At 49.4% G+C, this 14507-nt stretch overlaps 1 protein-coding gene across 5 annotated transcripts in view; it reads right to left on the reverse strand.

Moving 5' to 3' along the window:
* Positions 1 to 14507, reverse strand: part of IGDCC4 (immunoglobulin superfamily DCC subclass member 4) — an 86799-nt gene that overhangs the window by 9729 nt on the left and 62563 nt on the right. For 4 of the 5 annotated variants that reach the window (XM_080551441.1, XM_080551439.1, XM_080551442.1 and 1 more), the window contains 12 exons: positions 13628 to 14038; positions 12579 to 12743; positions 11560 to 11697; positions 9978 to 10151; positions 9166 to 9399; positions 4469 to 4576; positions 3569 to 3752; positions 2754 to 2881; positions 2225 to 2395; positions 1525 to 1662; positions 915 to 1020; positions 4 to 238 (listed from right to left, as the gene is read on the reverse strand). In XM_080551441.1, the coding sequence (XP_080407567.1) occupies positions 4 to 238; positions 915 to 1020; positions 1525 to 1662; positions 2225 to 2395; positions 2754 to 2881; positions 3569 to 3752; positions 4469 to 4576; positions 9166 to 9399; positions 9978 to 10151; positions 11560 to 11697; positions 12579 to 12743; positions 13628 to 14038 (2192 nt within the window). The remainder of the gene's footprint in view (positions 1 to 3; positions 239 to 914; positions 1021 to 1524; positions 1663 to 2224; positions 2396 to 2753; positions 2882 to 3568; positions 3753 to 4468; positions 4577 to 9165; positions 9400 to 9977; positions 10152 to 11559; positions 11698 to 12578; positions 12744 to 13627; positions 14039 to 14507) is intronic. The other variant, XM_080551440.1, reaches the window with a different exon arrangement.

Raw genomic sequence — 14507 nt, forward strand, 5'->3', positions numbered from 1 at the left:
TACCTTCCTCTTCCCATGAACGATGTCCTCAGGGAGGCTCGTGTGGATGAGGCTGTGCACTTCTGTCAGTTCTGTGATGTCTCCCAGGGGCACGGGTGCATCCTCCGGCAGCGGGGACATGAGGGACTCCAGTTCGTGCGCGTCTGAGGTGGCACTAGGAGCTGCCACCCCTTGCCTGCCCCGGTGGTAGTAAGCGTGGTTGCCGGCTGCCTGGGAATCCAGGCCTGGCAGGGCCTCCCTGAGGGAAAACAAGCAAGAGTTGACATTTCTGATCATCTTCACATTCCTCTGTCCCAAACTGCCACGAGACTGCCAAGGTTATCTAGCCCAGGCCACTCAGCCTGTCCCTGTAGAAGCAACTAGACCCAAGCCTGACACTGGAGAGGAAGCTGCTTGTTCCGAGGCCTGGGATCTCTCGCCAGCTCAAAGCTCTCCTCAGGCACTACGCTGGTTTCCTATCGCAGTCTCTCCAAATGCTTGTGGCTGGATCCAGACCCCTGGAATAGCAGGGGGCTTTGGGCTGAGTCCAATCCTACTTACACCAAGCTGTTACTCACAGGGAGGTCGCTGTCTTTCATCACCTTCCCAAGTGAAAGTTTTAACCAAACATCCTTAGAGCTGTCCAGCAACAGAAGGAAAATACTGCCCAAACACACATTTGCAAACGGCAAATAGTGGGTTTTTTTTTTCCCTTTTTCTTGCCTTTCCAACCTCCCCACTGGAAAAGAAAAAAAAAAAAAAAGTATGTTCTCTCTAGCTGGCTAGCACTCCCGTGACTCAATCTCTACATTACCTGACGTCATGCACAATGCATCCCAAACCGCCCAGCTGAACACAGGGAAGAAGGTCACAGCACATTTTGCCTCCTTCCACAGCAGCCTCCTCTCCCCCCTGCAAGGCGAGGTGGCACCTACCTCTGCTTGCTGTTGCGAAAGCTGGCGCACATGCAGAAGAGTATGCAGAGCAGCCCCAGGCAGACTCCCACAATGATTCCCGTGACAGAGTGGATGTCCAGAACATCTAGTAGGGGAAGGACAGGTGCGTTATTTCAGCTGTTAACAGGAAGAAGGCACAAAGCGTCCTGAGTTCAGAGAAACATTTCATTAAAACCAATGGGTGGTGCCTCTATATACAAAAAGGAAACAAATATGGCTTGGCAGTGACAATTTAGAGCACCTTAAAGCAAGCTGGCATCCATGTATATTCATTAATTTCATGCTACACAGGCCTAACAAAGGCAGCGAGATGCAGGTGGCACGTGCCTTTCCAGAGGGGCCAAGATGGCAGATGAGAGACTGAGTTCTGCTGTGGGATGGGTTCTGGGGCTGCTTGGGGCCTATGGAGCTGCACATCTGAGGACCCTGCTGTGATCCTCTGCACTCTCCTACCCGCAGTCACATCTCACATTCTGCACATCTCACATTCTACACAATTCGTTAGCAAACAGAAATGCCACTGCTGATGAACTGTGGTTTTCAGCAATGCAACTCGTTTCCTGCCCCGGGACAAAGGGGAAATTCGTACCAGACAATTTCTCCCGCAGCGTGTGCACATCCTTAACGTTTGAATAGGGACCAGACCCCACCACTGTCTTTGCTCCCATCTTGAAGAAGTATCTGGTATCACTTTCCAGTCCGTGCACTTCAGTGCTGAAGATATTTCCTGATCAAAAGCAAGCCAAGAGAGGTTAAAAATGTGCAATTTCAAGTGCATTCACAGGGCTGCAGCAAAGCAGCAGCAGCGGAAGTCTGCTGGACCGCCAGAAGTGAGGCATTTTGTGCCATGAGCTCTAAGAGGTAATGCAGACACCTCCTAGGTATTAATGAATGTGCTGCTTACAGAGCTGATGACACAGACTGCATACAGTGATGCTGGCATACATCCTCCTAGGAGTGACCAGGCAGTGGCCTGTACCTGCTGGATGTCTGCTGGATGGCAATGGCTGGTTCAGCCCTAGATGTGTATGTGATTTCATGTCTCTCGGCAGTCATATCCCTGGACTCTTTTTATATGACCAGAAGCAAGGATCAGCATATGCCTCAAGAAGCTGGCAGCTTCAATTTGTTTGTAGTCAAAAATCAGCAGGAGTAACCAGCCCGGGCTCTGTAGGCTGACACACAAACCCCGGGGAGAAGGCAGGAGCAACCAAATAGCTGGTGGGGTATTTAGTTAAGCTTAGAGGAGACTGAAGAGAGGTGTTTGCCTGGACCTCAGGAAGGCTCACCTTCTCGTGTCAGCAAGGTCCACATGTCGTCAGGCTGCGTGTTGTTGGCGTTGTACAGGATGAGGTACTCCACGATGATGCCATTGGGCTCGGCAGGAGGGCACCAGTGCACCTGCACGGCGTAGGGGTTGAGTGGGTGCAGCCGCAGGTCAGATGGAGGAGTCGAGGGACCTGGCAGATGCGAGTAAAGAACCACTGTGAGCAGCAGAAACAAGGAGGAGAGCACCCAACCTGCAGGGCACGACGACCGCTCCGTGCCTTCCATGAATCACTGGCACACATAAAATGACGTGTGACCCAGGTGACTGGACATCTTGTCTAAACAAGCTGTCAGGAGTGCAGAGGGAAGGAGGCTACTTAGCCCCCAACAGGACAGGACATGTTGCACTCCTTCAGTGGGATCGGGACCCTGAGCATCTCTCAGCTTCTTATCTACACAGTGACATCAGAGCTTGAAATCTCTTGGGGATTTGATGGAGATTCACAGAAGTCCAGGAAAGATCAAGGTTCAATTCCCATAAATACTCACGGTCGGGAAGGGTGAACCGCTCCACCACGCTGCCAAAGGGCCCATCGATACCAACACCATTGGACTGCACAGCAAACTCATACCTGGTGTAGGGCTTCAGCCCACTGATGAGGATGTCTTCATCCGAGCTGCCAAAAGAGGAGGCATTCACAAGGTCATTAACATGCGATGGAACCCATGGTTACCCTGGTACCTTCCCAGGAGCACCATAAGAAGTTATCCTAACTCTTACAGTATTTGATTTTTCACCTAAAGCTTCATCTTCTGTGGTCATGTGAATGCAAGAGCATTCAGCTCCCAGATACAGAGGAAAGCAGGTTCCCAGCCTTTGGGACCCCTTTTTATGTACTTGCAGAGCAAAAACTAGTTACAGGCTGAAAACCTGCATTGAAATCTAGATTTAAAATATATCCCCAAATCAAAACTCCTTAAACTCTATCCATTTTTAAACCAAACTTGAGAGGACCATCTCACAAATCACGGATGCTTTGAGTCTGGCCAGATTTACGCCTGGCTTTGTCATCAACAGGGAAATAAAATAAGCACGTAAGGTCCATAAAATGCAGAAAAGATGCAGAGACTAGTCTGTAAATTGCCTCCTGGTATTTAAGTCATGGACAAACTCCCACTGTGGAAATCCCAGTGCCACATTTCACCATCTCTGAATTCATCTGTGACCAAGGCAGACAATCCCAGCATTTGAAACACCTACGATTTTGCCAAGAACTGGGACATCCCTGCAGATTCCTCCTCCCTTGTGTTTATTCCTGACACGAGCAATATACGGCAGAAGAACCCTCAGCATCCCTCTTTACCTTGTGTAGTACGTAACAAGAGAGGCGTTTTTCAGGCCCCAAGGGCTGAAGCGCACGGTGTAGTTGACAATCTTGACCGTGGTGAAGTCAGGTTTCTTCCACCTGAGCCATATGGACGTTGAGCTGTTGGACTCTGCATAGACTTGGACTGGAGGCAGCGGAGGACCCTTCTGCACCGGGGGATCTACGGTGGTGCAAGACAAAGCGAAAGATGTGGAGATGCAATGACAGTGAGGCAAGGGACAGCCACCACAGACAGAAATCGGGGAATAAAACAGGCTGTGAAGCTTGCACGAAGATGCTGTCCTCCAGTGTAACCACGGATGTCCTGCTTAGCCCATCTGTGCACGAAGCTGTCCATGCTTTTGCTCATTTGTGGGGAAAAATCCTAATGAGGACCTCCACACCACGCTGGTGGCGTACTGCTGGGGCACACAGGAGGCCAGCTTCAAAGTTACCCACTCAACAAGTCCACATCAGCGTGAGGAGGAGCACAGGCTCTTCACCACCCTACAACAGACTGACAGGGCTGGGATCAGAGCCCCAGTCCTCAGAGCTTTCGATTTCTAACACTGAGAAACCTGGCATGCTGATCACCCACATTCCTGAGTGTGTGTAACATAAGAGACGAAACCCAGGTTACCTGGCATTTCCAAAACCATCCCCGAGCCACTCATGGGGCCAGAGAGCACTGAGAAAGGGGATAATTTCCTCCTTTCTCTCCTTCCCAAGATAACTCCTCCAAAACAACTGCAATGACTGTCAAAGGGAGTTCCTTTATCTTGGGACCTTCCCCATTTTGGTCATGTCCCTCCTGAAGTCCTTCTTCTGTACCTGCACCCTTCCTTTGAAGCCACGTGCCAAACAGACAAGACAGACAACGAACAGGGCATTCCTCACCTACTGCTGCTGCAGGTGCCTTTTCGGTTTTGCCCTTCCAAACGGCCGCATAACCGTCTTCGTGCTTATTGAATGCCACCAGCTTCACCTCGTAGAGCTTCCCAGGAGCTGGAAAAATCAAGCAGGGTTTGACTGGGCTTATTCTTCTTACCAGTCCCCCTCCACTCAGACATGTTTTCTTATAGCTGACTAGCTTTTCCCACCACCCAAGAAAGCAGCTCTAACAGACTTGTATTTGCTAAAATACATCAGGACACACACACACCCTTCCTCTTACAGGGTCTTCACATTCAAATATTGTCTCACAACTGGAGCATTTATTGTCACAGCTACTCCCTAGCTCTCCTCTCCCTTTCTACAGAAATTGTTACTAACAAATGGACTTTCCACAGCCCCTGAGGGGGGTTAAGCAATGTCCCGACCTGTAGCACATCGTCTCAGGATCTCCTGATCCTTCTCCCCTTCAAACTACTAACGAAACCCCCATGGAAGTGAATGAACTGTGTTGTTTATTCTTGGAGTGTGGAGATCCTTCCCTCTCCTCAAAATGCACCCCATTTCTAAAGCCTTTCCTGATTTATTCACTGCCGTAAGGCTCTTCCTTCCAGCACGTCCCTGACCTCCCTGTTGTTTAAGTCACTGGGAGCTTTGTTGTATGGGGACTATTTTGCCTCCACAGCAGAGTTCCTACATCTGCAGTTAGGAAAGCAACAGTGCAAACAAAACCCATGCCAGAAACCTAAGGATCATCTTTACACAGCCTTCCCATCGGACAGGCACACACTCCATGGGGAACATCATGCTCTGATCCCAAAATAAGCTGCAGGACAGGGCGCCGTGTCACCAAACAGCACTGGCCTGGTCCAGAACCCACTTCTGCCTTTCCTCCTGCCTTTCGTTAGCTGAAACGTTCCTTTGCCATGCTAAGAAACATCCGAGGGGTTTTTCACGAAGATGTTTAATTGACAAAACAGCTCGGGACATCCAAAGTTCTCAAATAAGCCACTCGCCAGCTTCTCCCTTCAGCAGCCAGCCCACTTGGAAGCTCAGCAAGAGCAGTCCAGACTGTCTTTAGCTGCCTTGACTGCAGCATGTTAATGAAGTTTGTCGATTTGGGCCGTGCCTGTTCATTCCCTGCCCCGACAGATCACCGCTCCCTTTGCCAGGCAACGTAAGCAGAACAAAACCCTTCTTATGGATGCCAATTTTATTATTACTGCGCTGATTACGCTCCCAGAGGCTAATGGTACCAATTACCAAAGGCTCTCGCTGCTCCACAACACGTTCACGCTCAGAATATAAAAACAGTTCAGCCACATTTTTGTCCCTGAAAGAATCTCGAAAGCAAGCAGAGTTTTATCTGCCTCCAAAGCAGTCTGATCTGCATCTCCACGCTCTCCAGCCACAGGAAAATGTTTCGAACCCACACGAGGGGGAAGAGGCCAAAAGGCACTCAACTTCCAAGCAGTTGGGGCCACAGGCTTAGTGAAACAAAGAACCCCCAGCCCATCTCTCAGCAGCACGCACGCCCCAGCCTCCTGCTTGAGCTTTTGGCTGGGCTCATCGTGAATGATGGGATCCAAAACGATGGGGAAGAGCTCACAGATGTGATACAGCTGCGGGCAGCTCCTGTTGGGGCATGAAGTGATGGGAAGGACAAGGCCTCCATCTCCATCCTTGGGTAGGAACAGCACGGCAGCCACTCAGACCTGAAGCCAGAGCAGCTCTGCTACACGACCAAGCAAGTCGTATTCTGAAAACAGGGGTATTTTGGGTTTCTCAGAGGTTTGGCTTCAATTTTTATACACAGGCCCAGATGTTCAAACTCTTAGAACAAGCAGACATAAAGCTCTATCAAGCTGTCAAGAAGCTAGTAGGCAGCATGAAAACAGATGTATTTCACTACATTCCATCATACATTAAATATAAGCAGAATAATCTAGTCCAGATCATTTCAAATCACTAATCTGGATGACTGCGTAATATATCCAATATGCTAAATACGTTGTTTCGTTCAGTTTTTCAAGGTGTTCATGTAGGCCAGATGCCGTATGTTCCCCTAAGTGGGAAATCACCCTGATCTCCGGGGAGTCACTTCCAGAGGAATGCGCTCTTCCTCCATGGGAACGTTGAAGACAGGATCAGATCCTTACTGTTTGTTTTTCCTGTCGATTACGGCCCTGGTAGTTACACACCATTACAGAGACTGACTGCTAGAACGGAGATAGGAATCTATGAGAATTTCTCAGGGATAAGCCATCCTGGTGATTCAGGACAGCTTCCTTTGGATTTCATGGGATCGTTAAACTTCTGTGTTTCTTCTGTACCTTTGAAGAGCTGCCCACCTCTCTGGCAGGATTTCAGCACATAACTCAGCGCATAAGCCTGCACGTAAGAGCAGATGCAAAGAGTGACCTTAGTGATATCACTCCAAGGAGACACGGTTTGTTCCAGAGGTTAGCAAGAGTACAGGAGAAAATATCTTCTCTCGCTTCAGACAGCTCAAATAGAGAGAGCTGGGACATAACCAAAGGCAAAATCAAGAAACCAAATATCGAGAGTAAGGCAAAGGATGAGGAGGAGGAAGCCTGCAGGACAGAGAAGAGGTGGTGGACAAAGCTGGCACTATTTTAGTAGCAAGACCAGCTACAACATGGGAAACTAAGGCAGGAAACGTGGGCAGGGCTCTTTGCTGGTGCAAGAGTTGCACTGTTGCTGTGAATGAAGAACTACTGTGCTCAAGAAGCACTGTCCACGGCTGCTTTCTGCCCATCCATCCACCTCTGCCTGAGACATGTCTCAAAAGGAGCTGTCTCGTCAGAAAGCATTTCCCCTCTTGTCCTGCTGTGCTCCCGGAAAAAAAAAAAAAGGGAAATCAGGAAATCTAAATCAAGCTACATAGGAGTTTTACCCCTCAGGCTAACCCTAAATCAAGACAGGAGAAGGGGCGGTGTGTCCAGAGAAGTGGAGCCAAGGAGCGCTGAGTGACTGCACCACAGCAGTACCTAGTGTCTGTGCTGTGTTTGTTTGCAGTAACGCAGCATGCAACTGTGTCTGAGCTACAGCCTTGCATTCCCAGTGCCTAATTCTGGGATTTCCTGACACCTCATCTCTTCAAGCTTGACTCAGTTTCTGGTTTCAGCCATGACACTTCAATGGCCCATCTCCTCTGGGCCAGCCTGGGCAAACCTCCCCCTGCCACCGGATAGCACCATCACCACGTGCAGCGCCCTTGCTACCTGCACGACCCCTAAAGCAGATGGAAGTACTTGCACTGGGCAGCTCCCTGCCATAAACCTAAACTCTTTTAAACCCCAGCCGCTCCTCCTCCTCGTTTTATGTCCAAACTCCTGCCTTTCACAGCACAGCCAGATTCCCGACCCCGTTACTGTACACGTGCAGGAGCACGTCATTCGGCAACGCAAGGGGAAGAAAAGAGAACGGCCATGGCTGGAAGAAACCAGAGCCTCTTCCTGATACGATAGCTGATACACAACAGCCAAATCATAAGGAAGCTATTAGGTCTTGACGGATGCCCAAATTTAAGGAAGTAATTACAGAAGAACAAGCAGCCTTCTCAGCACCGCCATGCCAGAGCATTTGGAACCAATTCAGCCTGCTCCCGAGCCCCTCCGCTAACTGATTTGCCAGCGGTTAGAGCAGCGCGTGATGATGTTCACATGTGGTTTCCTCAATGCAATAATTACAGACCTAAACTCTTCAGAGAAACTCCTAACTGTTAACACCCTTTCAGTGGCGGGATGGCTGCAGCATGCCTGGAGTACTGGAAACCTGCTCAGTGATGACACGAGCTGTCCGTCCAGGTGCCGCAGGCTGACCTTACACCGTGCACAATATACATGTCAGACGTGTAAGATGAACCAGCAGGAGAAACAGTCGCCCCTCAGTCTCCGCAGTGGGCACGGATGAAGCATGAAGTGGGGGATGGAAGAACTCTAAGAAGCAGAACCCTGTTATCAGGATGCATCTGCCATGGCTCTTTTCTCTCTCTCCATCCTGTATTGATTGGCAAATCAATTCATTAGTATGATGAGATGTTAAAAACCTAACCCCTTATGGGAAAAAATAAACGTAGTAAGCCAGGCAGGTAACTCTGACTGCAATGCAGACTTGTTCTCCAGCCACGGACACTCACTCTTCTATCTCTTTTCCCTCAGGGGAGGTGGAGGAGAACGCTGACCCCAAATTAGTATGCTGTGAATTAACCTATATCTGCATTTTAACATAAAGATATTTCAAATAGCATGCAATCGTGGAGCTTCTTAGAAACATACAGACAAGGAGAGATCATTGCCCTGACTGGTGATTTTAATCTAAGCACTCTCCTATTGACATAATAAAGAACAATAATTGATGCATATCCCCTCATTAGTATATATTAAGTATATTAGTAGCCCTTGGTTAAAAATCCAATCCCTGCTACACTGCCTTCATCAATTTCTGTCTTTCAAACTCTGCTTAGAACAAGTCACAAAAGCCCCAGGCCAGAAATTATTTTGGGTGCTCTTAAAACAATAAAAAACCAATCAGGCAGAGTGCTCAGCTCCTGCAGTTGTGGACTTCTACACCTGCAGGCGAGCAGATAACACTGAGCTACCTGGAAGTATCCTGGGACTGCTGTAAAGTGTGAGAGTCAGACCTGGTTTCTGCACCCACTGCTAAGACGACCAGCTCACCTAGTCGAGTCAGTTCATACTGCTTCACTTTCTTCTTCAGCTTTATGGGCCCTACGTCCCAGCTCTCATCTTCAGCACCATCCAGGGGACTTTCGTCGCTGGCCTCCTCTTGGCTCACCTCGCGGTAGTACAGCTTGTAGCCTGATATCTGGGCATGGTTGGCTGGGGGTTGCCACGTTATCAGGAGAGACTCCATCTTCGCTCGGACTTTTAATTCCGTTGGGGCAAATGGAACTAGAAGAGAAGAGAAAAGTGTTCAGTCACTTATCTCTCTTATTTCCCCGCTCTACTGAATCCTTCCTGACGTTGGCAGTGAGCAAGGGGTGTGAGGAGAGGCCATCCTGCCAGAACGGCATCTCCACTGTCTAACAGAACGGTGTGGTTGAACTCTCCCATGAGTTTACTAACTGCACAATGCAGGAAAAAGCACTGTCACAATGCTGTATGGGAGTTTCTCAGTTTATTCAGAGTTACCACTGTCTTTAACAACTGCTGGAGGCTGGTTTGGCTCAGCTCTGTTTGGCAGAATTGTCTACCCACTCCCAAATCTGTTGTTTTTTTGTTTGTTTCTTGCTTTTTAAAGAATTTTCACATCTGCATATGGAGGGAGGAAAGAACCACTACGCAGGCAAGCAGCAAGAGACAGAGGCTGCTGAACAGGAAGCTAAAGGTTGGTACCCTGGTCCAACCAAAGCCAATAGTTAGAATTCCCTAATGAATGCAAACATCTCTGGTTATGCCGCAAGCTCCCCATCTGAGAAATAACATGCTGCAGCCCCCGTTCCCAATCCCAGGCACCATCCAGCTCCTACCGTGCGTTTGGTTGTCCCTGTCAGGAGTGCGGTGCTGGGTCCACTCAGACGGGGCCCCATAGCCCATGCTGGTGCTGGCCGCGATGCGTACTTTGTACACTTTGTTGGGATGCAGCGAGTAGAGAGTGATCTGTGTTTCGTTTCCACCCACCTCGATGGAGGTAACCTGATCTGCTGGAACCAAGGGGACACCAATGAAAAAGGGGTTTTCCCACCCAAAGTGCAGCCACAAAGCCCAGCAACACCCACATGGCCTCTTGCCACCAGGAAAAAACAGAACTAGAGACTGGGCAGAGCTGATATCCTGACTGACAACCCCCTTCATCACATTCAGAACCACAGGATGCCTTCAGCACCGCTGAGCCTGCCTGGAGGGAGCCGTCAGAACCCTTTGCTGCTGCTGACACGACGGCAGAACAGGAGCACAGCCGATGGTAAGTTCCAGTGGTTCCCATTGCTGTATTTAAATCCGCACCTTAATTTGAACCAGAACTGTCCAGCAGCCCTGCTTTCTGCAATACTCACACCTTCACCAACGCCAGATTGAGTTTTTATCACTCCCTCGTCAGCCCACCCAAGTTCACAGGGGAGATAACAGGAAATTTAAACCGAGAACGATCTGGGATTTTCACTGTAACAACTAATTGGTCTTGCAGGAGATTCATATGGCCTGTTTGGTGAACGCAGAGGTCTTGCTTTTCAGCTTCACCTGGTGTAAACTCAACTGAGAGTACTGCCCTGCCATGTAACAGTGTCTGGTTGAGTGTGAACCCTGGACTGTAAATGTTTCCAAGGTTTTACGACACCACAGAGCCACGTGCAGGCTCAAGGCAAAAAAAAAAAAAAAAAAAGGAAAAAAAAACACAACAAGAGCCAGGAGTCACACTGCAGACTACTAATCCAGATCAAACACATGGGAACATGTCCAACACTTCATCACATTCCCCATCCTTCTCTTAGTAAGAAGCATGACCCCGGGAAGTGAGAAGCTGCAGAGCTTTGATGGTTTTAAGAGCAAATACCCAGAAGGATTTGCAAAGCAAGCACACATGGAATCAGAACAACTGCATTCAGCATGTGGAAATGTTACCATCCCTGCTGAAGGCTTCGTATAGTGTCTGACAATATAAACAAAACCAGATAAAACTCAGTAAGAGGGCAACGCAGCCTAGCCAGAAAACTTACATAAGGATCACTGATTAGACTCCATTTTAAAGGCATCCAATGCATTTACCCTTGTCCTGAAGCAGCATAAAGCCCTCCTCCCAAAACACACAGTGCAGAGGGCACCACAGGGTTGGTGATGCAAGCCTTCCTGGGGCAGCATGATCGCATGAGCCATTCCCCTGGGGACACAGGCTCCTCCACAATCACGGGAAAAGGCACCTGGGAGTAGCGGGAGGTAGCACAGCAGCAGCACTGCTGCGACCACCAACTGCAGAGTCCAGCTAGGGGAGGGAGGCTCTCAGCAAAAAAGGGTCCCTCCGCTGGGGGACCTTGCACCTCTTCCCCTCAGCGTGACGCATTGTTAGTGCTGCAGGAGCAGAAGACATAACCCCCTTCCAAATGTCCTCTCTCTCACCTTCCTTGAGGGTGCAGTAGTCAATCTTGTACTTGGTTATCTTGCCGTTACTCAGCTCTGGAGGAGGAGGCAGCCACGTCACACGGATGTCACCAGGGGTCATGCTTGACAGGGACAGCTGAGGGGCAGCACTAGGAACTGGCCAGAAGACACAACGCAAAGTCAGTAAAGACTGTGTCCTCTGCAAACTGGGCAGGTCAGCAGAATGGTTAATCGGCCCGCGCTGTAGTGCGGAGCACGAAGAAGACACTAAAAGAAACGCCTCACTGATTCAGGCTTCAGCTCAGGAATCCCCATCCCCTTGAGAATCAGAGCTCTGTGCTGCACGCAGCTTTCACGCTTTCAGCTGAGCTCTTCAGGCTTTTGACACACACACATGGGACCACGCAGTTCACTACGTCAGGAGCATTAAAAGCACATAATGCACCCTGCAGCATAGCAGGGGTGTGCCTGAGGTCTGCCAAAACCATCGTTTCTTGCCTCTGTCATGCAGTCTGTTGTGAGCTGTGCATGCAGTCCCCTGTTGGGCAGCTGTCCCTCTGGCACTCTGCCTTTACTGCTCAAAAAATGCTACGTGGTGCTAATATTAACAAAAACTACTGACTCTTAAGGGATCCAGCCTCAAGACTGCTCCCACCCCCTACAGATTGCAATAGATGTTTTTCCTCTGAGCTGAAATCATGTCTGGCCCAGAGACAAAGTTTGGAGCAACACCACATTAGGCAGATGAAAGTCCAGAGGAATTGACTGCAATTTGTGCAGGATTCTCAAGGGCCCCAGTATCAGTGAGGGAATTTTCATGCTCTCCATCACCCAAACTGATGATCAGACCAGGATGGGTTTGTTGTTTTTTGTTGTTGTTGGATTTGTTGTTTTGTTGTTTTTAAAAGGGCTTATAGCAACAAACTGTAGGAGCAGTAGATTGAGGTTCCTAGGAGTTCATACTATTCTCCAGAATATTCAACGCCCACCATGAAACTGGACAAGAATATTTGTTATACCCATCTAATTCAACGCACCGTCCTCCAGGGTCTGAACAATTATGGAAGAGGACGTCCGGCTGGCTCCGAGCTGGGAATACGCGACCACGTAGAAGACATAGTTGGTGTTGGGTTCTAGGTCCTTGACTTGCAGTTCAGTGGTATCGTTATTGACAGCAAACTGGTACTCCACATTATCTGTTCCTAGAGCCAAGGAAACACTGATCAGCAGGTCAGTGAACTGCCAAGACATTCCCTGAAAAAAATGACTTAAATCACAAGACCCGTAGAGTAAAACCACCTTCAAACTCACTAAGCCCTGTCCAATTTTTCAAGTGTCTGTACAAAACCCATCTCTTATGTGAACTCACTGGGCAAAAACATCCAATGCTTAAGTGTTAACATCTCCACTTTGACTCAAGCTCCTTGATCCATGCTAAAGCAGCTGAAATTACCATCCCAAATTTCAGAGGAGCTAAGGAAGCAGTTCAGCAGGAGTACTGGCCTGTTGGCTGTTCAGGCAGACAGGCCCCAAGCAACCCAAGTGCCTCACTCCAGATTCCGGCTGTCGGTATTTAGTAACCACCTCTGTACACGGTATAGCTGTTCAGTATCTCCATTAATAATCACACGCTTTGCATATAAAATCGTGTTGGAAGAAGAATAAAGAATGGAAATAAGTTTCCAGAAGTGTCTACTAGAAAAGGAAGAAAACACAACTTAGGAGATAACTCGCATTGTTTCCAAACCATCTGGATGCACTAAAGCTATCCCGACCCTGTTGGAACAGAAACAAGAGTACGAGAGTGGATCTCTAAAGAGGTGTTGCAAACACCAGACTACAGCAGCTTGAACTATCCAAACTAACACACCCAGTTCTTTGCCTTGAGCACAGTTCTGCTGAGAGCATGCTAAGAACAACCCAGGGGAACTCCTGCAACTATAAAAAGCCCAGTACTAAGTGCAGGGTAGGCCTCCTGGTGTTTTTGGAAGGGTCTTCTCTGCCCAGCACCAGGGACACAGACTTTCCCCCCTTATCATCACATCCCCACGGCCGCTGCCGTGCTGTGCAGGCAGGTAACACCTACCCACAGCCCGCTGGTAATGCAACGAGAAGCCAATGATCTGCTCGCTGTTGTACTCTGGCCGCTCCCAGGACACTAAGACTGTGGTGCTGGAGAGAGACACGGCTGAGACCTTCTTGGGAGCGCTGGGCAAGCCCTCCCGCACAATCACGGAGAGCTTGGCAGTGGCACAGGCCATGCCCAGGCTGTTCTCAGCCACGCACTGGTAGTAGCCGGCATCCTCCAGCCCGATCTGGTTGATGACGAGGCTGCCGCTGCTCTGGACCTTCACCCGCCCGTTGGAGAGGATGGCCTCGCCATTCTTCAGCCAGTGAATGGTGGGGGCTGGCTCACCCTCCGCCTTGCAGACAAACCGAGCCGTGCTGGCTCGGGTGCGTGAGATGGTTTCAGGAGCCTGGGAGATGCTGGGCGTAGCTGGGAGGAGAGAGGACAAATTAACGCAGGAAGAAGGAGGGAAAGAGAGCAGAGCAAATCCCTTCTCCTCCCCCCTCACTGCTATGTTTTATTCAGTAGCAGCTTTGCTTACAAGATAGGATTTGCCAGGCAGACTCTAGAGGCTTAATTTAGACTCTGTCCAAAAGGAAAAATAAATTCCGTATCAATCATGTGCTGCGTTCCCTGATCCTAGGCTGTTCTCCCTACTGGCTTCCACAATGCTGAAAGTTAATTGCTGATACAGATTTCCACGGGGGGACCCAGGAGAACAAAAGCAAGGCATAAAACGCTTCAGCAAACACAAGGAACTAAACCCCAAATTAAAGAGGTGACACTCCCACCAAGAGCTTTCCCAGCCCAGGGCCTCCTGGCTCTAGCCCGACTCCTTTCTTCCCCAGCACGGTTCACAAACACGACCTCTTGGGGAGCTCCTGCATATCAGACCAGG

This window comes from Anser brachyrhynchus, assembly GCF_964034855.1.
Source record: "Anser brachyrhynchus genome assembly, chromosome: 11".
NCBI lineage: Eukaryota > Metazoa > Chordata > Aves > Anseriformes > Anatidae > Anser > Anser brachyrhynchus.